At 42.6% G+C, this 17,608-nt stretch overlaps 1 protein-coding gene across 1 annotated transcript; it reads left to right on the forward strand.

Annotated features, from left to right (window-relative positions):
- The first annotated feature begins 833 nt into the window (after positions 1 to 833).
- On the forward strand, positions 834 to 15,636 carry slc1a1 (solute carrier family 1 member 1). The gene is made up of 12 exons (XM_055900512.1): positions 834 to 1,242; positions 5,464 to 5,604; positions 5,926 to 6,018; positions 6,222 to 6,336; positions 6,491 to 6,533; positions 6,760 to 6,870; positions 7,892 to 8,076; positions 8,509 to 8,616; positions 9,170 to 9,292; positions 11,014 to 11,208; positions 11,549 to 11,683; positions 12,062 to 15,636. Exons 1-12 carry the CDS (start codon positions 1,143 to 1,145, stop codon positions 12,300 to 12,302), a joined length of 1,590 nt encoding a protein of 529 aa, XP_055756487.1. The 5' UTR covers positions 834 to 1,142; the 3' UTR covers positions 12,303 to 15,636.
- The last annotated feature ends 1,972 nt before the right edge of the window (positions 15,637 to 17,608 follow it).

The raw sequence follows: 17,608 nt of genomic DNA on the forward strand, positions 1-17,608 counted from the left end.
TACATACATACGAACAGTAGGTGAGTTGTATCTACTGTTTATCACTACCAAGCCAGCAGTTCCAATCCCCCGAGATTAGAGAAACCTTGAGAAGTACTCCCTATGCTATCATAAGTTCCTTAAAGGCCTAGCCAGGTCGGTCCAGACACAGTTTTAATTGTTCTTCAGTATTTTCCGAGGCACCCACATCCAAGTTCAAATCCTGAGCTACACCTTGCTCAGACAGTCTGTGTTTTTCCACTATACAGATACATTGTTTAACCTAATTCTGACTAAAACTATACACATCATCAGATTATAATTTTATGATTCTAATCAATTTCATACAGTTATAAGGTTTCAGTGGAATTATTTTATCATTATCTTTCAACATATACATTATTTTATCAATAGTACATGTCAGAAAAGACCCATAATTATCCATACATGTTTTACATGTTTCTTTATGCTTTTAATGATCCATACATGTTTTACAGTTGTGAAACCAAGGATGCCCTTTGAAAAAGGTTTTTCATAGGCCATCTGTATCATCACTGCAAAATCTTTCCAATCCCTCCCAGAAATGGTTAACTGTCTGTGCGCATATGATACAGCAGTCAGCAGCCAGCCAAACAATATTGTGCCATTTCTCCATAACATACTAACTCTGTTAGGATACTACCCATGCAAAGTAGGCTATTGCATTCAGTGACTGTCTCTGGAGAATATATTTTTAATCTCCTAGATGTAATGAAGGAGAAAGACCCCAGACTGAGCAGCTCTCGGGGGTGTGTAGGTGGGTGGGTGTGTGCGTGTAATGGTGGGGGGTTGGAGGTGACCCTATGGATAAAAACCTGGTGATGTATCTCCCCCTCTCATTCTCTCCGTCACACACACTTTCTGCCTCACACAAACACAGAGACACACACAAGAGGCGGTTCTCTCCAGTCTCTCTCCATCAGAAACAACTGACAGCCAGGCAGGCTAGCTGCATCCTCTGGTAGCTATAGCAGCAGCGCAGACAGCTACTAGCCGCCTCTACCGTCTGCTGCATCTGTCAGCTGGCCGCCCGATACGTGGAGCCTTTTGTGTCTCCGGAGAGTCCCGAATCCCATTGTGCTCTCTATTGCGGGGGCTAAAGGAAACAACCAACAGCCACACCAATGGACATGATGGGGAAGAAAGAACGCAGGGGCTGGGACTTCAAAGGCTTGCTGAAGAGGAACTGGCTGCTTATTGCGACCATTGTGTCGGTGCTGTTAGGTAAGTGAAAGCGAAGCCCCCATAATGTCTGCGCTCTGCTTAACGTGAATAAGCCTTGCTTGATGTCACACTTCCGCGAGGCTGCCCGTCGGTCTCCACTCTCCTTGCTCTGTCAGTGGTGGTGCATCCTACCCATTTCCCCTTCCCTCTGTCCTTTTTTTCAGCAATTTATTTTCTCCTGTTTTGCCACATTTGTCATTGCTTTCTCTCCTGATGTATTCCCCTGCTGCAGTCCAGGCTTGGAGTCATCCAGCAGCCTCTCTTGGTCATATAAGGATGCGTAGGGCTGAGGGCTGGTTGATTAGAATAGCAATGTGCACGCATGTGTGTGTTGTGTGCATAATGTCGGCTTTGTGCATGCTGCATACCAACCTGGTCTCAGAGCATTTCGTATGATTCTGTGCGTAAATCCGAGACACTACATTTAGTATATGTTGCGTTTTGTATGTATTAATTTGTGGATGTCCATCACCAATTTCGTATGAAAGATTCCAAATTACAATTTGTGTTATATGTTAAGAATTTACTAAACGTACAATATGTTACACATTTCCAAAACGTACAATATGTTAAAAAATGTCAAAATGTATGATATGTTTATGAGTTAGGTTAAAGGGTTAAAGGGTTAAGGTTAGGGCAAGAGTTAGATAAAAGGGTTAGGGGAAAGGTTAGCTAACATGCTAAGTAGCTGCAAAGTAGCTAAAAAGTAGTAAGTAGTTGAAAAGGTGGAAATTAGCTAAAATGCTAAAGTTGTCCATGATGAGATTCAAACTCACAACCTTTGGGTTGCTAGACGTTTGCGTTTTACGACCAATCACCCTACTTTCGTTTTTGCCTTAAGTAACCATCTGTCTTATGTAAGCAAACCAAACGTAACATACTAATTTGGGTGTTCTGGATTTACGTTTACTATGTTACATCTAGTGTATGAGACCAGGCTGCGCATGCATCTGTGTGTGTGCTTATGCTGTGAGGATGTTCGAAGATGGATGCAAACAGTGTGTGACTGTGGCTGTTCATAATGAGTGTATCTGTGTGTGTTTCTGTGTGTGACTTTTCATTATAGTGTGTGACTGTTCATAATTGTGCACGTGTGTGACTGATCATTATGCGTTCGCAGTTTCTGCTACACCATTCGTTGCCCACTCTCCGACAGAGACAGGGTTCCCTGTGCTGAGCTTTGCTGCCTCCCAGAGCCTGTCTCACAGCCCCAGTCGAACGTGACTAGACTGAAGCGGCACACTCCACTGGCTCCTTCAGTCCAGTCAGTCGGTACAGCTGTTCTGCATGCAAGGTCCTGTCAATGTGATTCGCAAATAGTGTGATTCAGGGGCCATATATGGCTCTGATATGGCCCAGCCCACCACAGCATTTCTGGCTTATGACATTTATTTAATAGATATAAAATACATAAGGGATAATCAACCAGGGGCTGTGGAGTCCTGTGGAAATAACCTACGACACAGTCTCGCCGTGGTATAAACTATAATATGCTCCTTTGTTGTCATTCACAGTGCTAAAATGCAAAGATGAGCTCACAGCAAAAGGCTAATGGTGGTGGTGGACAATTAATCAAAAAAATGCATTGTTAATTATGGAACGTATTACTTTATTATGCAGAGAAGGCTATTATTTATTTAGATTTATTCACAATCCTCCTCTGAAGCTGCCTGCGACCCCTTGTTTTTAGAAAGAATTACACACTGATTTGTATGGCCCCTGTCACCGAATTGTCCTACCCTTGAACAATTTTTGGTGCTTGCTTGGCTTCTTAATGGTTGGACATTTATCATTTTATGAACTAAATGGACTTTGGCTCAGTGGCAGTATTGTGTCTAATCCGTTTTAAAGGCTTTCGACCAATTAAATGATAAATGCTGACTTTGAAGTGTCCTCCACAAGGATTACACCATCTCTGCTTAAGCAGAGTTTTAGAATGTCAACATGAACCTGTGTTGGTCCAAATGCACATGGCAAAATAGATAATCCATTCCTATTTCTATTGATCTTTCTTACGTTCTAGGAGCTACAGTGGAGAGGAGTGGGGGTTAAAAGCCAATTGGAAGCCGGGGACATGGTATATGAGGGTGCAGTGAGATACCTGATGGGTTGGACGATACTTTTCTCATCAATCATCTTGGGAGAAAAAACATAAACTTAACTGGAAATCAACCAATCGTCCATCGTTAACACAATGGAATGGTCAAATGCTTTATTATCTGACTGTTGAAAGTGCGTGGGTGACTGAGAGAAACAAAATGGTGCAATTTGAGGCCATATGGCGGAGTGATGCGGGCGCTAGAGATGAGGGTGGGAGCAGGTGGGTCTGGGCAGGGGTGATGTTGTGGATGTTTGTGTGCATCTGTATGTTGTTTGTATCATATATGTTTTGTGTAGTTCAATAAAATCTTTCAAAAATCTAAATAAGGAAGCTGGGGACTTTTAGGTGGCCATAGTGGTGTCCCATTTGAATTCTGGCCTAGGTTTGAGTGTTCTGATTGAGCCTTCATTTTTCGTGAATTTCATCAGAGAAATGGCACCATACGCCTTTAATTAACACCCCTAATTGAGTGACATGGAATCTTGAGTGACAACAGAGAAGTCAGGACCTCGTTTGGATTACATGCTGAGATGAGCACTCTTGTCAGTCTGTAATTTGGTTGGATGCCATGGAACGCCTTAAACAGAAAAGTAGTTCTGCCATTGGATGACAAAAGTTCACTACTCCACCATGTGGCCCCTGTTGCTGACCACTACTCTTTAATAGCAAGGCAGCCCCTTTCATGCCAGTTCTGTACTTAAGTAATTACATGGGCGGTATTGTTGGCCGTCATCATGTATGTTTCATTCATAAGTAAGTAATTTAGCTTTGCCAATAACTGTCCTGTTGTGGCAGTACGAAAATGTATGCACTCACTACTTACTGTAAGTCGCTCTGGATAAGAGTGTCTGCTAAGTGTCTGCTGCAAGATTTCCATCTCCACATGGCCTGTATTCTCAGAGTAGGAGTGCTGATCTAGGATCAGGTCCCCCCTCTCCATATAATCATATTTATTAGCATCTAAAAGACAACTGATCCTAGCACACATACTCTAAGACGCTTTGTGAATTCCGACCCAGATCTCAAGAGATGTGCCGACTCATCTTTTAAATTAAACCATGAAAACTGATCAGAAAACGTCATGGAGAGTGCGATTCGTCAATTTTTGGAAGCACATTATTTTACAGAAATTACCTGATATTTACATAGAAATTGCATGGCAAAATGCAAATTATAACATAACTTATGAATCACTTGTTTGCTTCAGGAGTATTCGTCTAGGCTTGTGCAATGTCTATTTGGGCGTATTTGGTTCTCAGCATGTCAACATGACCCATCCAGAAGCCCCCACAACAGTTTCTAACCTTACCACCACCATTAACACTAAACCACTACTATACAGTGTATTCATTATGAGAGGTTTTATTTTTCATTAGGAATGATGTAACTTGTTCAGTTACGATTTGCTGTGTCATCACCTTGCACAAGGTTATTTTATGGTGGCCTGTAATGGTTGATAACACACTCAGGGTGGTGGGGCGGGGGGGGTTTGAGAAACTCACTGTATGTGGCATTTATGGGCGAAAACCCCCATAGCGATGCGCAATGAGCCTTATAAAAACGCCAAGACAGCCAGCCCGCTTGGCCAATAAACTAATGCTCTCCAAGGCCGTTGTTGCTGCGCAGGTCAGCAATAGCAATGCTACATAGCTTATGGCTAAAGGAAGTGTTTTCCTCAATGTCACAACCTTGAGCCAGCGTCATGAAACCCAGAGCAAGGCGAAACTTATGCAACACCTTGGCCCGTAAAACTAAAAACAAGAAAATCACATGGGCATAATATTGTGGTAGCTTACATGGCAGCTCTGAAATGATAATGATGTTTCCGTTTTAATTTGACGTGGCAGGCAGGTCAAACATTAATATTGTTCCTTTTTGTCATTATCTCTCCCTCTCTCTGTTCTCCCACTTTAAATTTCCACTGTGAAAATGCATCATACTCAGTGTATGGCTAGTGTGGGACACGGTCTGCAATAATACAGTGTGATGTATTGAACTAGCCACGCATTGAACTAACCTGTGTGAACCAACCTCTTGAATTGGCTGTCTTATTTATCGCTTTCTTTCTCTCGCTCGCTCGCTCTCCCTCCTTTCTCTTCCTCCTTCCTTCTCTCCCTCAGGGATAGGTCTTGGGGTGGTGGTCAGGGAATATGCCTCCCTCTCCCACCTTCATAAGCAGTATTTTGGCTTCCCGGGAGAGATCCTGATGCGGATGCTCAAGCTGGTCATCCTGCCCCTCATCATCTCCAGCATGATAACAGGTAACTTGGGATGAATTGCATTTCAGTCACTCAGCACTATGTTTAATGAAGAGGGCCATCAGAGAAGGTTAAGATATCTTACTTAAGTATTAATCCTCTTAGTTCCTAGAAGAACTTGGGCTGCTTTCTTTGTCTCAGGCCATGGCAAGCGGATCTTCTTGAGTTCTGCGTCTAGACACCTGTGACAGGTCATTGTTGCGCCAGATATCTTAGTCAAGGACAAATGAAATAGCCATTGTCATTGAGAGTACTTGTTGACAGATATGCCTCCTTTGGGTGAACAACAGGTTACTTGTCTTTCTGTCTTGTTTGTGGTCACAGGAGTCGCCGCCCTGGATTCGGAAGTTTCTGGAAAGATAGGTTTGAGGGCTGTGGTGTATTACTTCTCCACCACCATCATCGCAGTCATTCTGGGTGAGTTAACAGGATGACTGGCTTGGTCCCATTCTCTTTCAGCTGCCATCTGTTATGAAGCATGAAGCACTGAACAAAATGTGGAAGGTTTCGGTGCCTCATGCTTCAGATTAAGTGAGTGACATACTAACTATGTAACGTGTTGTTATTTACACGTCACCATTGAAAGCTGAATATTGACTGACGGTTAACATGTGTTCCAGGTATTGTATTGGTGATGACCATCAAACCTGGTGTCTCTCAGGAGGCCGAACATATCGACAGGACAGGGATCACGCCAAACGTCACCACTGTCGACACTCTACTGGATCTTGTCAGGTGACAGCTACGCTTCACACCATCATATAGAAGAATAGTTTTATAGAATTTCTACGAAAGGTCCATTCTCCATCAGTCAGAGGTGCAGTGTGTATAACATTTCCACATTTGTCTCACATTGTTGCAATCTCAACATGTCTTATTCCATCCACAGAAACATGTTTCCTGAAAACCTACTGCAGGCTTGTTTCCAACAGGTAAACGCCATTGTCTGATTTGTACATTAAACCTTTCAGTTACTAGCCTGGTACCAGGTGTGTTTGCGCTGTCTTGCCAATTCCCATAAGAGTTGACAAGACAGCACAAACAGATCTGGGGCCAGGCTATACAATCACTGCACTTTGAGGAGAAAACATGATCCTACAATAAAATGTAACCATGTCAAATGTAACTATTTCAATTCAACCTATTCGATCATTCCAGTACAAGACAAAGCGCAAAGAGCTGGAACCACCTAAAGTGAAGGGGAACACTACAATTACAATGTTCCCTCTTCTCTCTACCGCTGTCATGGCAACCATTTTCCCCCCAGAGGTAGGTGTCACTGTTTCCATGTGTTTATCCATCTGCGTGTCAAAAGCTGTGATTTGATAGGATCAAAGCTGCTAAGCCTGGTTTACTTTTAATCAGATGTGGTTTACTTTCTATACCTGATTAGAGTTAATCAGATGTGGTTTACTTTTTATACCTGATTAGAGTTAATCAGATGTGGTTTACTTTCTATACCTGATTAGAGTTAATCAGATTTGGTTTACTTTTTATACCTGATTAGAGTTAATCAGATGACTATCTGTCCAATCACAATCTTTGTCTTTGTGGGTTGAAAATGTGGGTCTTCAACTTAGCCTTTGTTAATTGACACCTGACCACCCACATCTAATGTGATGGATATGACCACAAATCAACTTACATTATCATGCCACTGTGTAGACGGGTCAATATGTTGTGATCTGAGGAAAAAGGCTCAAGATATGGATGTCAGCCCACTGTAACACAATACTTCACAAGTGGATCTTTAAAAAAAAATGTATACAATTTTTAACCCCTTTTTCTCCACAATTTCGTGATATCCAATTGGTAGTTACATTCTTGTCCAACCGCTGTAACTCCCGTACGAACTCGGGAGAGTCGAAGTTCGAGAGCCATGCGTCCTCCCAAACACGACCCTACCAAGCCGCACTGCTTCTTGACACACTACTCGCTTAACCCGGAAGCCAGCCGCACCAATGTGTTGGAGGAATCACCGTCCAACTGGCGACCGTTTCAGCATGCACTGGAGTTGCTATAGAGCGTGACTCCTGCGGACATCCCGGCCGGCCAAACCCTCCTCTAACCCGGGCAATGCTGGGCCAATTGTGCGCCGCCTCATGGGTCTCCCGGTCGCAGCTGGCTGCGACAAAGCCCTGGATCGAACCCGGATTTGTAGTGACGCCTCTAGCACTGAGATGCAGTGCCTTAGACTGCTGCACCACTTGGGACGCCCCACAAGTGGATCTTTTGACCAAAATCTATTTTGTACTTAAACTACTTTCTTCCTTATTTTTCCCCTCTGCAGAACATCACCAAGGACTATAAGATAGTCGGGTCATATTCTGATGGGATCAACGTGCTGGGCCTCATCGTGTTTTGTGTGGCTTTCGGCCTTGTCATCGGCAAGATGGGCGAAAGGGGACGCATTCTGCTGGAATTCTTTGACGCTTTAAACGAGGCCACCATGAGGCTAGTCCAGATTATCATGTGGTACGTAACAGCCTGTTAGACGACATACATCTCTCACTTACAGTACACAACAGCTGTTTAGGTGAATTCATCCGGTAGCTGTTTTCTATGCTATTATAGATGTAATGCTGCCATTTCTGTGGTGGTGATGATGATGATGATAACAATGGCATTAACACTACATTCTTAGAAAAAAATGTGGGCATCTAGAACCTAAAAGGGTCTTTGGCTGTCCCCATAGGAGAACCCTTTGAATAACCCTTTTAGATTCCAGGTAGAACCCTTTTGGTTCCAGGTAGAACCGTGTTGGGTTTCGTATAGAACCCTTTACACAGAGGGTTCTACCTGGAACCTAAAATGGTTCTACCTGGAACTAAAACGGGTTCTCCTATGGGGACAGTCAAAGAACCCTTTCAGAAACTTTTTTCTAAGAGTGTATTGTTGCAATTACAGCTACATGCCAGTGGGGATACTCTTCCTCATAGCTGCCAAGATCATCGAGGTAGAAGACTGGGAGATCTTCAGAAAGATGGGCCTGTACATGGTGACAGTGCTGAGTGGGTGAGTCTGAGCCAGCCATCTTAGTCCCTCTTTCTCTTTCTGATACTTCGCCACAACAATGCTAGATTTATAGCTGGCATTAGGGTCCAGGTTTCCTGCAAAGATACTGTAAAAGCCCAGCTCTGTCCCGGCACAGATAAGAACCAAGGACATTTAAAACTGCTCAACCTGCAGTTGCGGTAATGAGGCCTTTGGCGAACGCCTGTCCAACCCGTAAATTTACCGGACAGAATGATGCTTCTGGGTGACCAGCAAAAGGAAACTGAGTTTAGTGAGGGGGAACGCAGTCATGTGTGTCCCAAATGGCTATATAGTGCACTACTTTTGACCAGAGGCCTATGAGCCCTGGTCATAAAGTAGTAGACTATAAAGGGAATAGGATGCCATTTGGGACGCAACCCTGGTCATTGTGTTATTATAAGCCGGAGGAGGAGAGTTTTAGTCCCCAGTTAACGCCAGGGGTTAGTCAGCTATTTCTTACAACGAGTCAAAACTTGTTTGATCATCACAATTTTTTTTTCATGGCAATGTAATGTTTTATTTCTCTCCTTAGCCTAGCTATCCACTCCACCATTTGTCTGCCGCTGATCTACTTTGCCATTGTGAGGAAGAACCCGTATACCTTTACCTTAGGGATGGCCCAGGCACTGGTCACTGCTCTTATGATCTCTTCCAGGTAAGCCTCAGTCACTATTCAGGATCATATAGTCGTGGCTAAAAGTTTTGAGAATGACACAAATATTACATTTTCACAAAGTCTGCTGCCTCAGTTTGTATAATGGCAATTTGCATATACTCCAGAATGTTATGAAGAGTGATCAGATGAATTGCAATTAATTGCAAAGTCCCTCTTTTCCATACAAAGGAACTGAATCCAAAAAATACATTTCCACTGCATTTCAGTCCTACCACAAAAGGACCATCTGACATCATGTCAGTGATTCTCTCGTTAACACAGGTGTGAGTGTTGACGAGGACAAGGCTGGAGATCACTCTGTCATGCTGATTGAGTTTGAATATCAGACTGGAAGCTTCAAAAGGAGGGTGGTGCTTGGAATCATTGTTCTTCCTCTGTCAATCATGGTTACCTGCAAGGAAACACATGCCGTCATCATTGCTTTGCACAAAAGGGGCTTCACAGGCAAGGATATTGCTGCCAGTAAGATTGCACCTAAATCAACCATTTTTCCGATCATCAAGAACAAGGAGAGCGGTTCAATGGTTGTGAAGAAGGCTTCAGGGCGCCCAAGAAAGTCCAGCAAGCGCCAGGAGCGTCTCCTAAAGTTGATTCAGATGCGGGATCGGGGCACCACCAGTACAGAGCTTGCTCAAGAATGGCAGCAGGCAGGTGTGAGTGCATCTGCACACACAGTGAGGCGAACACTTTTGGAGGATGGCCTGGTGTCAAGAAGGACAGCAAAGAACCCACTTCTCTCCAGAAAAAACATCAGGGACAGACTGATATTCTGCAAAAAGTACAGGGATTGGACTGCTGAGGACTGGGGTAAAGTAATTTTCTCTGATGAATCCCCTTTCCGATTGTTTGGGGCATCCGTAAAAAAAGCTTGTCCGGAGAAGACAAGGTGAGCGCTACCATCAGTCCTGTGTCATGGCAACAGTAAAGCATCCTGAGACCATTCATGTGTGGGGTTGCTTCTCAGCCAAGGGAGTGGGCTCACTCACAATTTTGCCTAAGAACCCAGCCATGAATAAAGAATGGTACCAACACATTCTCCGAGAACAACTTCTCCCAACATCCAGGAAGAGTTTGGTGACGAACAATGCCTTTTCCAGCATGATGGAGCACCTTGCCATAAGGCAAAAGTGATAACTAAGTGGCTCGGGGAACAAAACATCGATATTTTGGGTCCATGGCCAGGAAACTCCCCAGACCTTAATCCCATTGAGAACTTGTGGTCAATCCTCAAGAGGCGGGTAGACAAACAAAAACCCACAAATTCTGACAAACTCCTAGCATTGATTATGCAAGAATGGGCTGCCATCAGTCAGGATGTGGCCCAGAAGTTAATTGACAGCATGCCAGGGCGGATTGCAGAGGTCTTGAAAAAGAAGGGTAAACACTGCAAATAGTGACTCTTTGCATCAACTTCATGTAATTGTCAATAAAAGCCTTTGACACTTATGAAATGCTTGTAATTATACTTCAGTATTCCATAGTCATTTCTAAAGACACTGACGCAGCAAACTTTGTGAAAATGTATATTTGTGTCATTCTCAACTTTTGGCCATGACTGTACAATCTGTTGTGTATTGCAAAGCATAGATGTAATGGCTGACTTATCTATGTATCCATCCATCTAATCCATCTATCTATACAATCCACCCATCCATCTATCCGTGCATCCATCCTTCATTAAACTTAAAAATGACCTCCAGCTCTGCCACCCTGCCGGTCACCTTCCGCTGTGCCGAAGAGAACCTCCGGATCGACAAGAGGATCACCCGCTTCGTGCTGCCTGTGGGTGCCACTATCAACATGGATGGCACGGCTCTCTACGAGGCGGTTGCTGCCATCTTCATTGCCCAGCTCAACGACTACTCTCTGGATGTGGGTCAGATTGTCACCATCAGGTAAATCACCAACAGCCTACGTTGAAATTAGATTTTATATTCAATGTACATAATTTGAGCAAGTTAACGTGTCTTAGTATACTTGTGATCAGAACCCATAGCCTTTGGTGCCATTGGACTTCAGCTGCTCTGAATGAGTATGCCACTCAGTGATGTAAGAACAAAACATATTTGATCTTGACAAAACTGAAAAAACTAAATTGTAATCAGGTGAAATCTGCTGTCACATCAATTTATAACATCTGTCGTGTCATTATGTTAGTATCATGTGTCAAGCATCTGACCTAATAATATGTCAGGGTAAGGGAATTGTAAAGATTTTAACTTACTCCAATTTCAGTATAACAGCAACAGTAGCCAGCATTGGAGCTGCCGGTGTGCCTAACGCTGGACTTGTCACCATGGTGATTGTGCTGACTGCCGTTGGACTACCTGCAAATGATGTCACTTTAATTGTTGCTGTGGATTGGCTACTGTGAGTAATACCTTGTTGAGCGTAATATTGTCAAGATAAATGATTTATTTTAGTGATGAATACAACAGTGCGACGTGTTAAAGGTAGACTCAGCGATATAACATCACCATACGCAGTGGTGTGACTTCTTAAGAGAAAACAACAGAATTTACATTTGTCAAGACTGCCACTACTTTCTCTTCCCGATTTGTGCCATCCCTTGAGCAATGCCCAAGAGGGCCAGTCTTGGCAGAATACATTTTGTTGTTGTTGATGTCTGTAAGCAGGGAGTTGCCCAGCAATGTATGATGATCTGATATTGCAAAGTCTACAGTATCTTTAACTAACTCATAATCAACAGACAATAGTCACTCACCATACCCCCTCCGGCTGTTTTAGAGACCGCTTCCGCACCATGATCAACGTGCTGGGGGATGCCTACGGAGCTGGCATCGTCCAGAAGCTGTCCAGGCGGGAGCTGGAGAGGATGGACGTCACCTCGGACGTGGACGTGACCAACCCCTTCGTCCTGGAGACTACGCTGGACGATGAGGAGTGTGAGAAGAAGTCTTATGTCAACGGCGGCTTCACCATCGACAAGACCGACGCCATCTCCTTCACCGAGACTTCACAGTTTTAGGAAGGAGGGCGGGGAGCAAAGAAGTGCCATTGCTGCTAGATGTTAGCCTGGTGGTCCCATCCTGTTTGTAGCCTGGTTCTAGATCTGTTTGTGCTGTCTTGCCAACTCATATGGTCATTGGCGTGACAACGACTATTGGAATTGGCGAGACAACACAAACAGACCTGGTACCAGGCTAGTCTGTTTGTGATTTAGCCAACTCCTCTCTATGTTCGTTCATTGCCATGAATACAGTGTAGTACGGCTTGACAAGGATAGAAGAGTTGGCTATAGCCAGGGGTGAAAGTCAATTTAATTTCTTCCCAGTACGGGAACGCCTATGTGTGTACGCACTTCATCATAGAATTGCATATAGAATCCCTATTCATTCATAATGATCTCTGTGGGCTTAGTCGTAAAGATTTGTAATTAAGGCCTCCCGAGTGGCGCAGCGGTCTAAGGCACTGCGGTGCTTGAGGTGTCACTACAGATCTGGGTTCAATCCCGGGCTGTGTCCCAGCCGGCTGCGACCGGGAGACCCGTGAGGCGACGCACAACTGGCCCAGCGTCGTCCAGGCTAGGGGACGGTTAGGCCGGCCGGGATGTCCTTGTCCCATCGCACTCTAGCAACTCCTGTGGTCGGGCCGGGGCGCATGCACGCTGACACGGTCGCCAGTTGGACGGTGTTTCCTCCGACACATTGGTGCGGCTGGCTTCAGGGTTAAGCGAACAGTGTGTCAAGAAGCAGTGCGGCTTGGCAGGGTCATGTTTCCGAAGAAGCACGGCTCTCGACCTTCGCCTCTCCCAAGTCTGTACGGGAGTTGCAGCGATGGGACAAGACTGTAACTACCAATTGGATATCACCAGAAAAAGGGGTATGAAGTTTTAATAAAAGGAAAAAAAAGATTTGTCTTAAACACATGGCATAAACACAACCAATCATGATGTTTAAATCTGATTGTCCAACAATCACGTCAAAAGGGCTTCTTTAGCCTATTAGTCTACTCGTGCACAATCATCCACTCAAAATATATTTCCAGCCTCCAAACAGTGGTGAATGGAAAGAGACACAAAACACCACAAAGTGTAATGACATTTTGACAATTGTCATTAGGCCAGAATTTATGCGCCCACTGCTGTTCGTTAGCGTCTTGGTGTCGGCCATTCATCTCTGCCTTGGCAAAATTTCAGTGTTCTTGTCGAACCACATCGCATTTTTGGAGCGTAGGCTATCCCACCCGTTCGAGTCCATTTGCTCATTTTTCATGCCTCTGACATGCGGTAGCCTATTGATAAATAATGGTGTAATGGTTCTTGACATTTTGTTTTAAATATTATGACAGGCTCATGTTGTTTTACCAGTACGGCGTAACCCCACTATTTATTTTGCTGGGACGCCATACTGGACCGTACCGTCTTACTTTCGTCCCTGGCTATAGCACATACAGTATACGACCAGACTTGGTAGAAATGTGAGAGGGGTTCGAAGCTATTCATAAAACCAGCGCTTGTAAATGGGAGAAAAAAACATGACATGAGACACTTTCAAGCTCGAACGTTAGCAACATTAGCCACCATGTGTTTTCTCTCAATGCTCTTCCCAGCACTGTCCCTAATGATCATCCTGCTTTTTAACCACGAGCGGAAATCCACAGCAGCCCTTAAAATGAGCTGGAAAGTGTCTGAATTGGCAGCCTATTCCCTAAATAAGCCCTGGTCAAAAGTAGTGCACTATGTAGGGAATAATGTGCCCTTTCAGACAGACCCATGCTCTCCTTTACTAAAAGCGCTTCCATCGTTATGTTGACATAATGAACACAGTCACTTTTGAACGAATCAATACTTTTGTTATTGTTTTTACATAAATGGAACTAGGATATGGGGACTACAAGAGGAGTCAGAGCTTTTGAAATGAATACCTCCAGGTATGTGTTCTGGTGGTCGTTTGTCTGTTTGTATTTGTGTCTTTGAGAAAACGTAAATAATATATCGCCGGGCTGAGCTGTGTAAATGTATTGCAAAAAAGAGCATGGAAGAAGAAATACAACTATATTCCAAACGTTCAATATACTGTGTATTGCAAAGATTCAAACAGACTTTCATGAACTACAGTGTTCCGCTTTGTTTGCCCTTCAGAAGACAACTACTCTTTACAAATGTCTTTTCATTTTTGTCAAAATTCTTGTCAATTTTGTGTGTAATGTTAATGTTATTAAGCTTCCTGTGTCCAACTGTAGATTTACAATATGTGCCAAACATCATATTCATTCATTCACTTTGTATCATTCCATGCACATTTTTTCATTGCATGAAGCAATATGGCAAAGAAATACAGTGAAACTTGTAATGAACATAGACTTGCTATACAGTATGTATTTTTCAAGTGACAAATGGCCTTTAGTAAGACAATAGAGTTGATGGCACAATAACGAGGTTCTGGAGTTACGACTTAATTGAATACTGTTAAATATTTGGAAATATTTTCATAATGAATTGCTAAAGAGTTAACGCTTAACCCTCGTTAAGGGGGGCTATATGGATGACTTAAGTATTTAAGGATGGTCTTAGCGACAAAGGCTTTCTGATAGCGAACGCTAACTATAAAAGCTTCATGATAGTTTGTCAGAGAAACAATAAAAAATGGTGGCGCCTCTGAAGCAATGTTTCAGAAGACCCGGCAGTAGAATCCAGGAATTCAATTGAATGCAGTTGGTCCAATTCCAACTTTAACCATGAAACCTTAGTTAAATGAGATTTTAGAAAAACTCAGAATGATGAGCTCCAAACAGCTCATAAAAAGGCATTATGTACGTAATCACTTTGTGTGGTCCAACAAATTAATTATTTTATGTAGCCTTACTTTAGCGATATGACCCTTTCTGAGCCTTCACGTCAGTTGCAATCAAGGTGTTTACATATTTTTTTGTTAAATAATAATCTCCATCAATTTATTTCCATTTTTCATCCCTTGAGGCATGGGATTATTGAAACTGCCACTCAATGTTACAGCTCATTGCAATCCACCCTCTGTGACTTGTTTTTGTTCTACAACAGTGGCATAAGGGCCTAATTTGAGGTAGTAGACAACTTTAATATATAAAATCTCTGAAGCTGGCAAGATTTTGGGTACTGGAAAGCAAATTGAGGGCAATTTGTAACATTTGGTTAATCAGATGTGACTAAAATAAAGCTTGTGAATCAGGTTCTTCTGTACATTTCAAAAGCACATTATGATGATATTAACAACAAATCAATAAATGGCTATAGTGTGTACCATTCACAAATCACCTCAGTATATGAATCAACATGTACTAGATGTATCTAACTGCAAGCTAATAAAGACAAATATAACTTGGGCGTTTCTCTTTTGGAGGGGTTTCAAAAATGGTTGAGAATGGAGTATTACAGAGTTGTGGACATTACTTCTTTCATTTACTTGTTTTTTTCTGTCCAGCATCTGATTATTGAATGTGCATATTTTTCATTTTTCTACTGAGAATGGTTACTGTACACTGTTTTTTTTTCAATTATCTATGAGCAGTGCTTGACTTGGGCAGGAGATCACCTCACATTTTCTACTGCTTGAGCTCCTGTTCCTCTTATAGAATATTATCTCAAAAGTATTGTGGAACTCCTGTACCCAAATATAAACAGTACCGGCACCCAACATGAGTACCGGCACCTATTTCAGTCCAAGTCAAGTACTGTCTATGAGAATGCCTTAGCACAGGGTTTCCCAAACTGTCTTGCTTCGTGACCGAACATACACAGACCAAAGAATAAGTAAAAAATATCATCTTGGCAGGAGACAGAACATTTAGCAGTTTTCAAGGTAGACGGCGAATGACGTTGGCACGAGCAGCACCACAGATATTGAGATGAGCGAGACGCAAGACTTCGCTCTCAAACAGTCACTCACACACGGTATGCGCATGTGCACGGGTTCGCTTCACGCTGTTCATAGCGTGGTAGCCAGGGGACCAAAAGTTAATTAACCAGGGGACCAAAACAGCGGAGAAGTTGAGCCTTGTGCTTGAACGCTATTAGTTGTTGCAGAAATTGACCCACTATGCTGTTTACTTTCAGCATCTACGTCATATCGCTGAGTCTACCTTTAAAGCTAATTTCCTGCAATTCTACATATTTTGCCATGGAGCTGAAAGAAATGTTTGCAGTTTTAAAGCCAATTTCCTGCAATTCTATACATTTTGCCATGGAACTGAGAGTACATTTAGCAGTTTTTAAGCTATTCTACGCATTTTGACATGGCTACTGATGTGTTCAGGGTTGGGAAAGTTACTTTCTAAATGTAATCCGTGAAAATTAATAGTTACCTGTCCAAAATTGTAATTAGTAACTTTTGGATTACCCAAACTCAGTAACATAATCTGATTACTTTCAGGTACTTTTAGATTACGTTCTCCTTAAGAGGCATTAGAAGACAAACATCCAACAAACACATTTGGTGTGTCATCAAAGTGGTCTTTGGCTTGTGTTCAGACTCGCTCTGGTGGAACAAACTTAAACTTGCACCTTTTTTCAATGCTGAATTGAATGTCATTGAGAAAACAGAAAGGTGTCATAATGGCTGTTTGGCAAACATCCTTTCTGAATTCAAAAGTAATGTAGTTTTTCAAAAGTATCTGTAATCTGATTACAATATTCTTGCTGGTAACGTAACTGACAACAGTAAACGTTTTTTTGTAATCAGTTACTCCCCAACCCAGGTTCTTATGCTCAGACATTATAGCAAAATGAACGGGAGCCTGATTATCTAGCTTTTATTTTGTTGATTGTAAATTCTCAAAGATTATAGACCAGGTTACACCTTACGATGTTATAAATGGAATGAAATGCCTTTGTTCTCTCTCTTATCCTGTATCCCGTCCATGGAGGAAGGTTGTATGATCAATCCTAGGCTTCTAGGCCTCTTGCCTAGTAGGCATTCGTATGTTCATGTCTTGTAAGTTAACCTTAGGATCTATATGCTTGGAATAATGCCTTGTAATGCTTGTTAATGCTTTGTAACTTAATCTTTATGCATTGTATGTGAATCCATTAATTTAACAAATAAATTAAATACATTTCTATTTAGAATTCCATTTCTGAGACATTTCTTGATTGCCTATTACCGTAACTCAACTATAGTGTTCTTACATATTGCTATTTATCTTAAGGAGTCAGATAATTCATTTAATGGGCTAATTGCTTAGTCTTATTCAGAGTCGCATGTGATGTAAATATAACATACAAATATCAAATAATAATACCCCACTACAAAGGTACGGTTATGGAATAGAGCTAGATCCCAATGTTCCTGAAGCAGC

The sequence above is a fragment of the Salvelinus fontinalis genome, chromosome 36, assembly GCF_029448725.1.
Source record: "Salvelinus fontinalis isolate EN_2023a chromosome 36, ASM2944872v1, whole genome shotgun sequence".
NCBI classification, from domain to species: domain Eukaryota; kingdom Metazoa; phylum Chordata; class Actinopteri; order Salmoniformes; family Salmonidae; genus Salvelinus; species Salvelinus fontinalis.

Bases quoted from the DNA above. Each gene is read 5' to 3' on its own strand.
- slc1a1 (XM_055900512.1), top strand. From the start codon at position 1,143: ATGGACATGATGGGGAAGAAAGAACGCAGGGGCTGGGACTTCAAAGGC. The intron at 6,534-6,759 runs GTAAACGCCATT...CGATCATTCCAG, and splicing joins TGCAGGCTTGTTTCCAACAG to TACAAGACAAAGCGCAAAGA. The intron at 11,684-12,061 runs GTGAGTAATACC...CGGCTGTTTTAG, and splicing joins GTTGCTGTGGATTGGCTACT to AGACCGCTTCCGCACCATGA.